General features: G+C 63.6%; 1 protein-coding gene across 4 annotated transcripts in view; it reads right to left on the bottom strand.

Annotated features, from left to right (window-relative positions):
• Nucleotides 1–139: 139 nt before the first annotated feature.
• PITPNM2 (phosphatidylinositol transfer protein membrane associated 2) overlaps nt 140–16,349 on the bottom strand; it is a 143,793-nt gene continuing 127,583 nt past the window's right edge. The window contains exons 8-24 of one of the 4 annotated variants that reach the window (XM_079941777.1): nt 15,645–15,749; nt 15,414–15,484; nt 11,988–12,235; nt 11,364–11,553; nt 11,106–11,225; nt 10,324–10,529; nt 9,632–9,810; nt 8,084–8,254; nt 6,103–6,267; nt 4,273–4,421; nt 3,808–3,924; nt 3,367–3,483; nt 3,098–3,246; nt 2,854–3,003; nt 2,287–2,470; nt 2,080–2,208; nt 140–1,988 (exon numbers count right to left, since the gene is read on the bottom strand). In XM_079941777.1, the coding sequence (XP_079797903.1) occupies nt 1,665–1,988; nt 2,080–2,208; nt 2,287–2,470; nt 2,854–3,003; nt 3,098–3,246; nt 3,367–3,483; nt 3,808–3,924; nt 4,273–4,421; nt 6,103–6,267; nt 8,084–8,254; nt 9,632–9,810; nt 10,324–10,529; nt 11,106–11,225; nt 11,364–11,553; nt 11,988–12,235; nt 15,414–15,484; nt 15,645–15,749 (2,774 nt within the window). In that variant the 3' untranslated portion in view covers nt 140–1,664. Of the gene's footprint in view, nt 1,989–2,079; nt 2,209–2,286; nt 2,471–2,853; nt 3,004–3,097; nt 3,247–3,366; nt 3,484–3,807; nt 3,925–4,272; nt 4,422–6,102; nt 6,268–8,083; nt 8,255–9,631; nt 9,811–10,323; nt 10,530–11,105; nt 11,554–11,987; nt 12,236–15,413; nt 15,485–15,644; nt 15,750–16,349 lie in introns of those variants that run through there. The other 3 variants (XM_079941776.1, XM_079941775.1, XM_079941778.1) reach the window with 3 other exon arrangements.

The raw sequence follows: 16,349 nt of genomic DNA on the forward strand, positions 1-16,349 counted from the left end.
CGCTTTATACATAATGCCTGAAACAACAACAAAAAGCTACATCTTAAATATGAATAAACCCTGAAGGTCCCATCCCTCCAGACATTTTTCGCTGCACAAAATAAATAGCTTTCACTCTGTACAGACCCACTTTTGCAGAACATTTACATGACCCTTTGGCTGTACATATCTACACACGGGAAAATGTTAACATCCGTCTGCGCGCCTCCCCGTCCCAGCCCACGAGGCCCTGAGGCCGTATCCAGGTTGGCAGCAGCTTCGCATAGAAGGAGCCTGGTCGCTGGACGGCTGGCCGAGGCCTGGCAGGCTCCCCCGTCTCAGAGCAGGTAGAGCAGCAGCGGAGGGGCTGCCAGGGCTGAGGCCACAGCTGAGATTGCTGTCGGTTCCGGGGAGGGAGGGCTGACGCTCAGGCCCAGCGCGCAGGACAGCGCGGTCCTTACCAGGTGGGAAGTGAAGCCGTGGCTGCCTGCCCTGACGCTAACTAAGCGAGCTGTGACTTCTTGGATTCGGCATCGAAACGGAATTGGCGTTAAAAAAAACCTACGTGTGTGCCCCACTCACCCCAGAGTAGAAATTCAGTGGAATTAACGGGGGTCAAGCGAGGCAGGGAGCCCACGCCCCACTGCCTGGGCAGGGGACAGGGCCCTGGGACCCAGAACCAGGCTGGACTCCGTCACAGTGCTGGGCGTTTTCATGTGGAGGGGCTGCGTTTGGTACTGAAAGAGTTAAGAAAAGGAAGCAGCCAAGGATTGCTCGTTTAAAAAAACCTCATAGAAATCCGATTGGAGAAGTAGAAAGGTGTAGAAACGTGGAAGGGGCGCCGAGGCGCGGGGCCTTGGCTGACGGCTGGCGAGGAGCGGAAGAAGTAAGCCCGGCTGGTCCCGGCCCCACGGCCCGAGGCGAGGCTTCTCAGGAGCCGGCCTGGCGGCCTGGGCTGTGCCTGAGGCTGAGATGACGCCAGGCCCTTGGCTGGACGGGGCTCCCGGTGGGGCAGCTGGAAGGGGTTGGGAGTCCGGGGCTGCCATGGGCCAGGCGGAGCTGCAGAAAATACCATACGGCCTTTCTCTCCTACTTGTACAAGGATTCTCTGCCCTGGAGCCTTCTGTGTGGCGACGGGTCCTGGATCAGCAAACGCTGAATTTTCACGCACATCAACGGATCTGTAGCCATAGGAGATGGTGATGGGTCTCCACCCTCAAACTTCAGTGCAAAACCAGTGAGGTCGAGCAGTTGAGTAACTCGAGTTAACAAGAAGCAGGCTGTCCCCCGTTGGAGCTGCTACCAAGTGGGAGGGGACTTGGGGGTCGGGGCGAGCTAGTGGACGGGAGGTGCCCAGGCCTGGCATCAGGATGCTGGGCGGTCAACGCAGGGCAAGCGTCCGGGAGTGCCTTCCCGGCCAGTCCACGCTGGGGGGGGGGGTCCTGGTCCCTCCGTCATCCTCGGGCTGGTCGTCCTGCCAGCTTCCACGATACGCTGCAACCCCGCAGACCCTAACACGTGAGGCAGGGCTGGAAGGGCTGTGTGTGGCACGGCCCCGTGTCCTCCGCCAGGCCCTGGGACAAGCTGGGCCCCAGCCGACTGTCCGTGCCCAGGCCAGGCCTCCTGGCAGGGCGGGCCGCCCCGGCCTAGCACCATGGAGACCACAGCGCCTTGCTCCCGGAGCCCTACTTGGGGCCCGCAGCTGTCCCCGGCTCGGGCCGGCCCGCCATGGCGCGGCCCCAGCAGCCGGCTGCCATGCTCATGCTACGTTGTCCCCGCTGCTCGCTGTCCGCTTGGCTCTGTGTCCGCTCGTGCCGGTGGCCGGGCCCGCTAGGCTGGGCCGAGATGGTGCGGAGCAGGTGGTTCCGGGAGCGCAGGAAGTCGCCCTGGCCAGGCAGGCCGAAGCTGCCCTTGCGCAGCGCCATGCGGGTGGCCGCGTTGCGGGCCGGGCGAGCCCGGTGGTTATACTTGAGCTGGGCCAGGTGGGCCGCGTAGCCATCGGTGATGAACTGCGGGGGAGGGAAGGCAACGAGGAGCATGGCTGTCAGGGGGCGGGGCTCCCGGGGCTGCCCGCCCGCCAGCCATGACGCGTCTGCTCACCTGGCACTGCTGCTGCAGCTTCTTGGTGGGCCGGCCCACGATGTAGATCTGCATGGGGGACAGGCTGATGGAGCTGTAGACCGCCACGTCCTTGGTGGAGCCGTAGGCCGCGTGCACGCGCAGGTGCAGCTGTGGGTAAGACGGGCGTGGGCGCGGGCTCGGCCCTTCCGCCCGTCCCCACCCCACTCCCTTCTAGCCGGGACCCACCTCAGAGATGAGCAGCTTCAGGAAATTGGCCTTGTGCCTCAGCGGGTCGTGCACCAGGCCGTCACAGAAGGACACCACGCCGTGAGGGAAGTTGTGCTGGGCCAGCCATGCCACCACCCGCTGCTTCTGCATGTCAGGCCGGCCCGTCACATAGATGATGAGGTAGCCCAGGTCCTGCCAGTGCCTGGGGGCGAGGGGCAGGCCTGGGTGTCCCACGGATGCACTGTCCTCCCTCCTGGGCCGCCCAGCCAGTCCCCACGGGGGCCACTAAAGAGCGCCTCTCGGGTCAGGGGCCGACAATGGCGGCAGCAGCCGGACTGACAGCAGCGCGGTGCTCGCGGCCCCCACCCCCGCCCCCTGCAGCAGGTGTAACTGGTCTTGTTAGAAGCAGCCCCGTTCCCCAGGTAAGGGAACTGAGGCATCAACAGCAACAGGTTACAGCTGGGAGGTGTGACCCAGCTGCGGGGTCCCTGCCCCATGTCCCAGCTCTGGCACCCAGGGCCCTCCGCCGCCTGGCCGCGGAGCTGCCTGCCTCCGAGCCCACCCGCTGCTGCTCGGAGCGCTCACCGCACCACGTCCACGGCCCCGGCCCGCACTTTGGGGTCGCTGCCCATGATGGACACGCTGGCGGCGAAGGAGCCGTCGATGCTGAAGACCACGAACTCCGTGCCCTTGGGCAGCACGGTGATGTAGCTGTCGGCAAACGTGTGGTCTCCCCTGGGAGGGGGCAGCTCATCAGAACCCACCAGGGCTCCTTCCTCCCGCCCCCGAACGAGGCTGACCCGGCCTGCTCACTCCTTGGAGCTCATACCTGACCACCATCTTGACGGGGTAGACACCCACGCCCAGGCGGTGGGTCTCGGGGATGGTGTAGGAGACACGCCCGCTGCTGTTGGTCACCAGCGTGTCCAGGTACAGCCACTCACCCGAGGGCGGCTGCATCATGATGTGCACGTCCACCTGGAGCCGGGAGGGCTGGTCGTGGCTGGGCCGCGCCCTTGGCCTCCCCACCCCCACTTCCCACCCCCCAGCCAGAGGGAGGCGAGGTGGGGGGCTCCCGCGGGCTCCCTGTGTCTTTACCTTCTCCCCGGTCAGGGTGACCATGTCTAGGGGCCCATACATGAACCGGCCTGTCAGGACCTGAGGGCCATCCTCGTTGGCGACCGCGTCATTGATCCGGTGATTGGCCGTCACGTTCTGGGGGGAGGAGAAGCAAAGCTGGGTCAGGGCTGGGGATGGAGGGGCGGCTGCGGCCTCCTGGGCTCAGCTCAAGCTTCCCACGGGCCTGGAGCGTGAGTACGGGTGCAAAGCCCGATGACCCAGCTCAGCCACTGAGCTACGTGGCCTTGGCGCTGGTCCCCGTCTGTAAATGGGGTAACAGCTCCAACCCCAGACTGTGACGATTAAGTAAGACAGCACACTTCTCTGTGACTCAGTTTCCTCATCTGTAAAATGGGGTCTTCTCGCGCGGATTCACTAGGACGACAGCTGTGGGGCCTGGGCACTCAGAGGACCCCTCACCCGCAGCTTCACGTGGGTCCTCTTGCGCTGCCACTTCTCTCTAGGCTTTGACGGGGTGAACACCGAGACCTCCTTGCCGTCCAGTTCCAAGATGCTGGAGTTGTCGTGCCTCATGACCTGGGAGGGGACACAGAGGGAGGCCATGGGGCAGGCTCAAGCCTGGGGCTTCCTGTTCTAGAGGGGAGAGGCCAGCGGCCCTAGGGGCCACACTACCCATGGGAGGGTTTGGCGGGGGGCAGTATTTGACCCCACTGCAGTCTGCTCTCTGGCCTGTTAGGGTGCACATCCATTCACCCCATCTCAACATCCCCACGGCTTCCTCCATCCTGCTGGTTGTGGCATCTGCTGGGGCCAGAAAGTGGGGCTCCCCATCGTCCTCATCTATGAAATGGGGCCACCTCAGCAGCGGTGTCAGTCGGGCCTCCTGAGAGGTGCAGGTGTGCCCGGCAGCGGGACCCTGGGTACCTGTCTCAGCAGGAAGGAGACCACATCCGTGGACTCCCAGTAGCTGGCGTGGAAGAGGTGGGGCAGGGCCACGGTGGGGAAGGCCGTCAGGGCGTCGGGGCAGTACAGGGCGTAGTCGATCCGCTTCTGACCCCACCACTTCGCCGCAACTGCCAAGAGGAGGGGCTGTGACTGGGCTGGGCCCCAGGGGCTCACCTGGCCCCTCAGGCCGGGCGCAGCCCAAAGGCAAGACCCTCCTCTGACCAGAGAGAAGGGCTGCAGCCAAAGCAAGTCTCCTTCTCCCAGGCTCGGCGACGGGAGCAGCCAGCAGCCAGGGCGCCTGAGGAGGGGGAGGTGGGGGACTGCGGCTCAGCCGGGAGGATGTGGGGATACAGGGCGAGGGACACGCCCAGTCCGGAGGCAGGACGCCCTGGCCCTGGTCCTGTCCACCCCCCGCCTTGGGCCTTATCACTGCCCTCTCCAGGCTTCTCCTGGACCCCCTGTCTGCCCCCGCAGGCCTCAAGGATGTGCGAGGCTTTGCAGAGCTGGAGTCACGATTCCTGGGCCCCAAGGCAAGGCCCGCTGTCCTCAGCACCTGGCAGGCAGGGTGTGAAGTGAGGGCCTTCAGTCTACAGAGCCTGCGCGTGAAGCCGGCTCCCCCTCCAGGCTCGGGGACCGCCCAGGTTTGCAAAAGCCTCCTGGGTGACTGCAGGAGGTGCACCTGGTTAGGCTCGGGGTGGCCCTGCTCTCCGCCTGCAGCCTGCTTGACGAGCAACCCCCAGCCCTCACCCGGCCTCCATCCAGCCGCCCCCCCCACCCCCCGCTGCTCCTGCTTCCTCCCTGGAAGTCTGGGTGCTCCCAGACCAAGCCACCAGCTCCCCGCTAGGCCTCAGCGGGGCCCGGGGGTGAGGCGTGCCTGGAAACGGAGCGTGACCCCAGTTAGAGAAGGCGACGTGTGTGCATGGAGGGCTGTGACGCCCGGGACCTTCTCTGATGTCCAAGTTGGGGAGGCGGGGGCCCTCCCCAGGCTGGGGCTCGCCTACTGGCCCAGGGCGGTGGGCGGTAGTGGGGGAGGGCAAGCAGGGACGGGCACCTGACGCTGGGGCTGTGGCTAAGCGGTGCACAGGCTCAGCCCTGCTGGGGCCGCCACTGCCCCCGCGGGCCAGGAGGACACCCACGCCGGGCTTAGCCCCGGAGCCCTGCTCTGACAGGCAGCCTGGGAGCCAGTCACGTGGCAGGGGGCCGCTGGCCCCGGGGGAGTGTGTGTGTGGGGTGACCCGGACTCTGCTTCCAGCTGCTGAGAAGCTTCTGAGATGGGCAGGAGCGAAGGAGGCTGTGGGTGACTCTGCCCCCTGGGGCGGCAGGAGGGGCTGGCACAGGAGACCTCGCCTCCCTGGCTCCCCTCGGCCACCGCTGCAGCTTCTCCAGAAATGGGCCCCCCAGCTTTCTCCTTCAAGGAGCACCTGCCCCCCTGGGGCTAGGACCCCTCCTCCCAGACCCACCCACCCCCAGCTGAGACAGCACCACCCATCTCCCACCACCTGCACCTGCCCCCCCCACCATGCCCTGCCCCAGGGCCACCCCTTTCAACGTTCCTTCCTTGCAGAGTCCTCTATGGACACGGGGGCTGGATCACTCTTCGCCGCGGGGCCGTCCTGGGCACCGTACAGTGTTGAGCAGCATACCTGGTCTCCACCCACCAGATGCCAGTGGCGCCCACCCCAGTTGCCTCCAGACGCTGCAAACTGTCCTCTGGGGGACGGGCACAGTGGCCGCCATTGAGACTGGCTGCGACAGGGCACAGCCCCCTTGCTGTAACGGGGAGGGCAGGCCCGGCACTGCTGCACTCACTCTGGGCAATGCTGGACGCCGTGTAGCTCTCAGCCATGCCCGACACCTGGCTGGCGATGCTGATCTCGCTGGCCCGGCGGAAACCTCGGGCAGTGGGGGCTGTGCCGGGCGAGGAGGGGGCCGCGTGCTCTTGGAAGACCGCGTTGTGGGCCTGGAGTGCATCTGCTGCAGGTGGACAGGGACCAGAGACCGCAGGTAAAGAGGCCTCGCCCAGCCCGGCCCTCCAGCCCCCGAGCAGTGGGAGGGGGCGTCCAGCATGTGCCGGGGCTGGGGCAGCCGGAGTGGCCGCTGTGCCAGACAAGGCCGACACGTCCAGCTGCAGAGGAGCAGGGGTATCTGAGCACAGCTGGCAGAGAGGATGGGCCCGAGCATGCCAGGGCCAGCCTGCTCAGGGCCCAGAGCTGAGGCAGAGAGAAGGGAGCGCTGGGGCAGGGGTGGACAGACGGACCAATACAGACACAGTGGGCAGGGAGGCAAGGCGGCCGGGCTCATGCCCCACACTGGCCACGGCCACCCTTCCAGTCCAGCCATCTTGGCCTCTGGGGCTCGGCCTGGCCTGGCCTGACCCACAGCCCGCGGCAGCTGGCTTTGGGGGCGCTAACAACAGGGGCCTGGGGCAGCTTCCCAGGGATGCCCAGCGCTGAGGACTGAGAATGAGGCAACACCCCCTGCACGTGCCTCACACACGGGTCACATCGAGCCAGCCCTGAATGGGCATCTGGGGACAAAGGCAGGGGCTGAGGGCTCGAGCCAGGCTCACCTGGGTCCAGCCTGAGAACGGGGCTCGGTTACAGGACCCACATCTAGACGGGGTGCAGGAGATGCCTGGACCTCCTCAGGAAGAGGGAGTGGGGCCTTGAGAATCCAAGCCCTCGCCAGGACCGAAGTCTTCTCCTGGGGGTCAGGTGGGTCCCAGCGGGCTCGAGGCCTCACCCCAACTCCTGCTGCTAGCCTCACAAACAGGGGAGAGAACCCTCGGACTGACACCTGTGCTGGGTGACCCTGAGGCAGCTGCTCCCCTCTCTGGGCTCATGCACCTCCTCTGCTTCGGGTCCCCTCCCTGCTCTGCCTAGTGTCCAGAGTGGGGGCACCAAGCCTGCTCCCAGGGCCTGTCCTGCCTGGTCTCTGCTTCTCGCCACCACAGTTCCACAAATTCCGGGTAGTCAAGGAGGGCACGGGGGTCCCTGAGGACCAGCGGTCAGCCGGTGAAGCAGACGCCACCACGAGCAGGGGGGTTACACACACTCAGCAGAGCTCGGGCTGGGGTGGGGCCCGTCTCGCCAGGTGACTGTGAGAACGGGGTACTGGTCTCCAGGAAGCCATCCCTGTGAGGGAGGGGGACCAGGGGGCCGCCCTCCAGGACCAGCTGGGGGCTTCTCTGCACGGTCTGAACTGGAGGCATATGGGGAGAGGAGAGGGGACACAAGAATAGACACTTGTGTGGACGTGACACAGACACGCGCCGCTCCTCAAGAGCCAGGACGTGACAGGACTAGGACACGGCGGCAGGTGGGACGGGCCGTTCCCGGGGGGCGAGAGTGGGTCACGGGCAACCCCCTCTCGTGCTCCTGCACCCCAGCTTCAGGCTAGGTGACCTGGAGGCTCCGGAGCTGTCTGCCACGGGGTCCCTTCCAGGGCAGGACAATGCCCGGGACTCAGCCAGGGGCCCTCAGGTCCTCAGGTCTGCCTTGGCAGGGTGGTGGGGCGGGGAGCAAGGTCCCTAGGGTGTGTGTGTGTGTGTGTGTGTGTGTCGGGGGGGGGGAGTGGGGGGGGAGGCCCTGGCCTGTGAGGCTGTCTCCCTCCTACCTCCCTGGGGTGGGTGGGGCTAATGCACCCGCACCTATACCAGGTGACCCGCTTCCAAGGTGTTCAGTGCAGGACGCCCCTCCCCGCACGGCAAGGGCAGCCCCGGCCTGGGGCACCCAAGGAGAGGGGACACGTCCCACCCTCCCCGAAGGCCGGGGGCCCATGGGGCTCTCACCCAGCAGCGTCGAGCAGCCGTCCCCCAGCGGGTAGCGCTGGTAGCGGGGGATGCTGAGAGGCGGCAGGGCGTGGAATCGCCGCTCCAGCAGCGGCTCCAGGCGCGAGGCCGACGGGTCGGCGGGGTGGAAGAGGTTGTAGACTTGCTGGCAGGCAGGCCGCAGCTGGAAAACTGGGGGGCGGAGTGGGGGCGGAGTCGCAGAGCCTGGAGCTAGCTCCGCCCTCAGGAGGCGGGGCCTAGAGCAGGCTGGGATTGGGTGCAGTGCGACGGGACGGGGTTGGGGATACAGAGAAACCCGAAAGTGTGTCTCTATCAAATTTGGGATTCTGTTTGGGCCACTGTCCCTTTATTAACCAAATTTGTTTTAATTGAAAAAGTTATAATGACGGTGGTTAAAAAAATTTCTTTTTAAGCACAGAAATATATATGATAAAAGACATATAACGGAGGGTCTCCTTTCTCCCCAGAGCCCCGGGGCTGGCGCCCCACCTGCAACTTTTGGGAGCCTCACGCGCATGCGCGGCCTGAGCCGGGTAGAGCTATCCTCCGCTATTAGAAATGTCTCTAGGCTGTGCGATGGGGCTGGGCTTTCGAACATCTCATAGTTGATGGGAAGATCACGTGAATGTCATTATAAACTATCAGTAACCTATATCTCACTTTAAAAAATACATACAAATAGGAACATAATCTATGCTTTTTGAACATAATCTATGCTTTTTTTTCATTTAACACAATAAATGGGAGTCTTTCGTATCAGCACTCTAGTTCCGCCCCATTCTTTTTAACTGCGGCGGGGTATTCCACTGTATGGCTGTGCCGCGATTGATTTAACCGGCTCGCATCCCATTTAGGTTGGTTCTGGTTTTTCACCCTTACAGATGACGTTGCCCTAACATCAGTGTCTCTGAGCTGTGCGCTCATACCGAAGCCACTGTTTACTTGCTCTTGGGCAAGTGTCTACGCCTGCCTCTCTGAGCCTCAGTTTCCCGCTGGGGCCCCTGCACAGCTCCTGTAGGATGGCAGTTCTCCCTGGACCACACTCGTTGATCCCAGGGGCACTGGGCAGGGACTGCCGCTCTGACGGCTGCTTAGCCCACAGGTTCTGTCTCCCTGTGTGTGTAGCCATGAGGAGGAACCTGGAGCAGCGTGGCTGTGGTCCCTCTGGGGCTGCGAGGCCACCCGATCGAGGAGACTTTGGGGGTGCCTGGTTTCACATCTCTTCCTTATGGGAAGACCTTGGGCCTGGGAGACTGGGTCTGGCCCCATCTGATCCTGGGGCAGCCCCTTCCATCTCTGGACCTCAGCTCCCAGAGGTGCCTTGGAGATTAAACGAAACAGCGTGCTGGGAAATGGGGCCAGGGACTGAGCTGCTGAAGCTGGAGCAAAGGAGAGCAATGGGTCCTTGGTGGGGGGTGCAGAAAAGAGGAGGAAGGGGCCTGGGAGGTGGCCATGGCCTCATGACAGGGGTCCACTGAGACCCTCTGCCCAGCTCATGCCCACTCCCCCCACCCCCCCGCCTCACTCCTCCCCTGCAGGGACTCTCACCATCCAGGGAGGGGATGACAGTCTTCCTCAAGGCCAGGACCAGCCCCAGCGGGCACCCGAAGAGGAAGAGGTCAGCGATCTCGAAGTCGAACTTGCCCACGGCCCCTGCGCCGTCCAGCATGGTGGGGCTGCTTGAGTGGCGGGAGCTGGGCTCATTCCTCAGCACGCTGGCGTGGAGGCTGCAGATGCCGGGGGACGAATGAGGTCACACCACAGCCCTTCTCGGGGCTGGCCTGTCCTTAGCCTCCTGAAAGAGGCTCCTCAGGGGTCATCAGGCCCAAACGAGGCTTGGCCCCTGTGTGGTCCTGTGAGTGCAGCTGTCCAGCACCTGCTGGGACACCTCCGGTGACAGCAGGTCCCAACCTCTCTAGGGAGCCCACCGCCTTTGGGACAGCCCTGACCAGGATCACACCGCCAGTTCCGCTGGTCAGTTCTGCTCCCTGATTCTGCCATCCTCACTTCCAGCCCTGGTCAATCTGTTCCCTCTGACTCAAGATGGCCCAAGGCATGTACAAGACCACAGCCGTACCCAACAAGCACCTTCTCCCGGCTGAAGAGCCGTGGCCCAGTCTGGGGATCACAGGACAAGGGCCGGGGGGCCTCCAGCACCCTCTTATCCATGTTCTCACTTCTGAGCCGTCCCTCTGTCTTAGAGTCCCCGACCTCACCTGGCGGCGGGCCTCACTACCCACCTGGACAGGAAGGCCTGGTGCTGCTGGATGGTGTCCAGCTCGTAGGTGGACGAGTCACTCCTCTTGCGGGGCAGCTGCTGTTTGGGGTCCTCAGCGCCGTTGCTCCGGGGGATGTCGATGTTGCTGCGGCTCAGGTGCCGGCTGCTCTCCAGGGTTCCACCATGTGCCGCATTGACCGTCGTGCCCGGGGACAGCAGGTCAGTGTCCTGGAACGGCCCCATGCAGGCTCACTGCCCGGTGGCCACTGGCCTGGCCCCCTCTTCAGTGTCCTGGAAGCCATGTCTGCCCTCCTGACTCCAGGCCCACTGGCCACTGCTCAGCGGCCTCTCACCCAAGCCAGCGAGGGAAAAGGCCTGTCCCTCTGTGCCCCACGGTCCCCCCCCAGCCTTCACTCCTGGCCTGGCCTGCCCATGTGGGCCTTGCTGATCTCCCACTGATCCCGCTGCCTCGCCCGGCCTGCCAGGCCATTTGCTAGTCTGCAGCAGAGGGACCTTGGGTGCTGTCTCCTACTGGGAAGCTCAGAGGATCCACCCCCCAGGACCAGAGCCTGCTCCCCACAGTGCAGACCCTGCTTCACCGCCTGCTGAAGCTGCCGTGCTCCTAGGCTGAGCCGCGCCGCAGCTGTCCACCTGTCCCACGCATCCACCCCCTGCCTTTAGGCACCTGCGTTAGCAACCTCTGCCCTTCCCTTTTTCCGCAGGCCTCTGGGACGTTTGCAGCCAGAGGGTGACCGTCCTCAACCTGGAGGTCCCCTGCTCCGGGGGGCTGGGGGAAGCTAGTACCTGCACACTGGCCACACTGCCCCGGCGGCTGCTGCTCTGACTCTCAGACACCGTCTGGTTGCTGCAGCATAAGGCATCGAACGCCAGGATGCCCCCAACGCAGTCCCCGATCAGGCAGACCTGGAGGGGGAGAGGCTCAGGGGCCTGAGAGCCCGCTCTGCTTGTTGGAGGGCTGGCTGGGGAGAGCCCTGGCCTGGAGGACCAGGCCAGCCCACCCTGCAGGGTTTCTGTCTTCCCTTCCCCCACCCCACAACTCACCTGCCCGTTGAAGGTCACGCCCTCCTGGGACTTGATGAAGTCCCCGTAGGCGAGGTTGGCCCGCTGGATCACTGTGGCAACGGCCTCCTGGTAGTGGGGCGAAGAGGTTGCCAGCAGGGGCAGGGCGGCCAAGGGGATGTGGTCCTGGCTGCTGGACAGACAGCCTTCGTCGTGGCTGTAGGGGCTGAGGCTGGGGGCGGGAGACCGGTCAGGAGAGAGCAGGTGGCCTCAGCTCAGCCCAGTGGGCCCCTCTTCCCTGACCTGAGCATCAGAGCAGGAGCTGCCTGACACCCTGAGAGCCTCAGCCCTGGCTTGGCAAACCTCGTGGGGATGCTTCCAGGCCAGGCATGGGGAACAGGGCCGGGGAGTAAGGCCAGTATGTCAGAGGCAGGTCAGCATCCCCACATTACAGATGCAGAAACAGGCTCAGCTCTGGGCCCCGGCCCCTCCAGGACTCTAGGCTCAGCCATCTGCGTAGGTTGTGCCGTCTCCCGGCAGACAGGCTAGACGGCGGGTTTGGACGTCGGCACTGTGGTCCCAGTACTGCGGCTGGGGTGGGGGTGGGGTGTCTCCTGACCCTCAGGGCCAGGGGAGGGGCAGGTGGCAGCGAGCCTGGGCACTCACTCGGAGACGAGGGCGAAGGCAGCGGAGCAGATGGGCGGGCAGGGCACCAGGCGGATGGCCAGGTGGCCCAGGGCGCTGGGGTAGTGCACGCGCATGACGGTGTCGAACACGGTGGCGATGGTGTTGGTGTCGCCCTGCTTGGAGCCGGGGTCCCCGGCGCCCGTGTCCAGGATGGTGCCTCCGTGCAGCAGCAGCAGCAACACGTGGATCTTGGAGGGCGGCACGGCCAGCGGCGGGCTGACCTCGTCCTGTGCGGGTGGGGGGGGTGAACTCCCTGGGGACTCGGCTCCTGGCCGAAGCTTCTGTCCTGCTGGGGGGACGCTTGTGGCGGCCCAGTCACTCCCTCTGAGACCCCTTCTCAGTTCCTCTGCTCCAGGGCCTGGTGCCCCTCCCCCGGGGAGGCCCAGCTGCTTCTTCCCCTCCCCTCTGTGTTCAGCCCTGCTCCCTGCTGGCCTGACAGGGGCAAGAGGACAGGGAGGGAGAGGGTCTCTTCCTTCCGAAGCACAACTCCACCTCCCATCTGCGGGCCCAGGCAGGGGCTTCTGGGCTTCCAGCCTTGGGGGGCAGGCAGAGGCTCAGCCCCGTGCGGGCCTTTGGGGCCTGCCTGCCCTCCGTGTGTCTGTGTCCAGACGTCGGTCTGTCACAGGCTCTCTCTCTTTTTTTTAAAATTTATTTTATTTTATTCATTTACTTTTGGCTGTGCTGGGTCTTCATTGCTGTGCGCAGGTTTTTCTCTGGTTGCCGCAAGCAGGGGCTATGCACGCAGGCTTCGTTGTCCCGCAGCATGTGGGATCTTCCCCACCCAGGGCTCGAACCCGTGTCCCCTGCATTAGCAGGCGGATTCTTAACCACTGCGCCACCAGGGAAGCCCTCACAGGCTCTCTTAAGAGGGGCTGGGGGGGACTTCCCTGGCGGTGCAGTGGTTGAGAATCCACCTTCCAATGCAGGGGATGCAGGTTCGATCCCTGGTTGGGGAACTAAGATCCCACATGCTGCGGGGCAACTAAGCCCGCACCACAACTAGAGAGAAGCCTGTGCACCGCATCGAAGACCCAGTGCAGCCAAAAACCAAACCGAACCAAACCAATCCAAACCAAAAAAATTCTGAGGCAAGCAATTAAAGAAAAAAAAAAGAAAGAAAAAGAGGGGCGGCGGGGGTCAGGGATTCAGATTCAGCTTGGCCGCTCAGCCAGCAGCTCTGAGCTCTCCCTCCATCTACACGGGCCCTCCCCCGCTGCCCCAGGCCCATGGCCCCCAGGCCCTGCCATTCCCAGCCTCTAAGACCAAGGTCCTCAAGAGCAGAGATGTCCCAGAGGTGGCATAACCCCAGCATCTTAGAGTGGGGAGGGCAACGCAGGTGTGTCTATCTGAACCCCCCTCATTTGTGAGGAGTCAGCCCTGCTTATGAAGTCCAAGTGAGACTTACACACATCCACCATGGGAATGGAACTGTTCTATCTAGAGACGAGGTGGCCCAGAGACGACAAGGGACTTGTCTAATATCACACAGCGCATCAGTACCAAGCTGGACCGGAACCCAGAGCTCCTGCCACCAGCTCAGTGCTCTTCTGCTACCCTAGGCTGTAGCCCCATCCCCAGGGGCCTCTCCCCATCCCTGGCTTCTGGTGTGTGACTTCTGGTGTGGGAGGCCAGGGCCAGGGCCCAAGAGAGCCACAGGTGAGTACCTGCCTTGCCCATATTATGTCAGGGGCTGAGGGGGGCGGGGAAGGGAGCTGAAGAGAGGAGCCTGTCCCTACGGAACTCAGGAGCAGAACAAGGAGCTGAAGCCATCTGGAGGGGCCATGGGGGGTCAGCTGGCCCTGAACTGGGCACTGAACCCAGGGACTGGCAAGCCCACCGGGAACGGGTCGGGCTGGGCTGGGAGCCTCTGAGCAGCAGAGGGCTTTGGGCGGGAGGAAGGCTGGTAGGTGGTACTGGGCCTGGGGTGGAGGCAAGGCTGGGCCGCCTCAGTCCCCAAGAGGGGGCTGGTCATCGGCCGGTTGTGGGCCACAGGGCCTGGGCAGGAATGAACTCACGGCCCAAGGCAGGGTGTGGTCACTGGCTGCCCAGAGCACAGGCCAGGATAGAAGCACCTGATGGTCCCAAAGACTGATCAACACAGCCAGGCGAGAGGCTCATGGAAGGCGCGTCTTACAGCACCCTCCCTGTCACCCAGACGTGGCCCCTAGTCACCTGGGACGGCAGGGCTGGGCAGTGCGGGGCTGAGAGAATCCTGCCTGTGCCGGGCTGCTGGGACCCAGCGCTGGAGGCTGGGGACTCTTCAGGGACCCAGGAGGCCGGTCCGAGACACAGCTTTCCTCCCATTCAAACTGCTTTCTACAGGGGCACACCCTGCCTGAGACTCGAACCCCAGTGGGAACAGAGCCATTGGGAGGCGGGGCCTGGGAGCCCACTCTGGAGAGCCAGGGGTCTCCAGCAGTGACTAGGTAAAGCCGTCCTCCTTCCTTGAGCCTGGGAGAAGAGGCTCCGGTTTGGGAACCGTTGCCAGCAAAGGGATCTGACTCTGGATGGCGGTGTCCCAGAACCAGTGCTGGGTCCAAATGCACATCCCCAGGAAGATCCAGAGCCCGAGGCCCCTTCTGCCCCTCCTGGGGGGCCGTCAGAGCTGTGTGCGCCAAAGGCAAGGAGGGGGCTCCGTTTGCTTTATCGCCATTAACCGGCAACTGGGAATCAATTCCCCTCGTTCCAGTTACCCATCTAGAAAAGCCCGCTTCGACCTCAGACCTCAAAGAGAACCCCAAGAGGAGGAGGGCGGTGCGGATGCACCCCCTCCGCGGTCCAAACTCCCCACGGGTCCTGAGTCCCCAGAGGTGCCGTCTCCACCTCGGGCAGCTAGAGGCCAGAGCAGTGAGGTGACCGCAGTGTGTGACACCCCACTCTGCCCCGGCTCCTGCCCCACTGCAAACAGCTCTGGCCGCCCACAGGTGGAGGAGGAGAAGGGGCGTGAGCTCCATGCAAAGAACCCCCGAAGCGGACACAAGCGCTCTACCAGGACAGTTTGATTGGACAATTAGACTCTTCCCACCCCCGGCGGGGCGGCCACATCACTTCTGCCTAGATGACTTTCGCTTCCTCCCCTTCTATCTTTTTTCCTTCAGGGACTTCAGACAAGCTGAGCACACGGTGAAGATCCTATTTTTGATCTGGAATTTACAAGTTTCTCATTTTGCTTTCCAAGGGTGGAGCGGGGTCAAGGCCTTCCTCGAGGGAGCTGTCTGCAGTCCCTACTGGCTCTCAGGGGCATCAGAGGGGCTGGGCCCCAGGCCTCTCTCCAGTGGTGCCCAGGACAGTGTGGACATGATGCTGTGGGAGCCAAGCTCCGCCTCCATGGTCTCCCCCGCGGGACTGGTCCTTTACGCCCTGCCCCCCCGCTGCAGCCCTGGCCCTCTCCACCTTGGCACCCACCTCGATGATGTTCAGCTGCTCCACACTGGAGGCCACCCTGAACTCGGGGGCGCTCTGGCGGTACAGACCGTCTGCAACACAGAAGCGGTGGGTGGGTGTGAGTAAAGGGGCAGGCCCAGCGGACAGAGGCTGTGACCGTGACAAGCAGGGCCCGAGGTGTCCCCCCAACCCCCCTGGGTGCTTCGGTGCTCCTCCTTAGGAGGCTGTAGCCTGCAGCCCCCAGCTGGTTACCCTGCGTGTCCTCTGGCTCAGGGCTTTCGATTTTGTCCATGAGGTCATTGGAGTTCCACTTGGTGATGTCCTTGGGGAACATTTCCTCTGAATCGGACAGGTCCTCTGGGGAGGAGAGAGAGGGGCTTCAGCACCCTGATCAAGGGCAGGGAGTCAGGGGAGGGGGGCGCTGGGAGGCCTAAGAGTGGTCGCTCTGGGGGCTCCCATGCTTCTCTGGCCCGTGTGGCCCTCCCCACTTGGTTCTATGCTCTCCCTTCCTTAACAGGATGGACACACGGCCACATACTCACGGGGCTTCTGCCTGATGTTTTTCAAAAAATTGTGGTAACTTTCACTTAACATAAAATTCACCATTTTAACCATTTTCAAGTAGCATTTGGTCCATTCGCAATGCTGTGCAACCATGAGCTCTATCTGGTTCCAGAACTTCTCCATCTGCCCCGATGGAAACCTGTCCCCATTAGCAGTCATGCCTCATCCCCCGCCTCTCCCAGACCCTGGCAACCACCCGTTGACTTTCTGTCCTTATGGATTTGCCAGTTCTGGACATTTCCCATACATGGGATCATACAGTATGTGGTCTTTTTTTTTTTTTTTTTTTGTGGTATGCGGGCCTCTCACTGTTGTGGCCTCTCCCGTTGCGGAGCACAGGCTCCGGATGCGCAGGCTCAGCGGCCATGGCTCACGGGCCCAGCCGCTCCGCGG

Source organism: Stenella coeruleoalba, assembly GCF_951394435.1.
Source record: "Stenella coeruleoalba genome assembly, chromosome: 14".
Taxonomy (NCBI): Eukaryota; Metazoa; Chordata; class Mammalia; order Artiodactyla; family Delphinidae; genus Stenella; species Stenella coeruleoalba.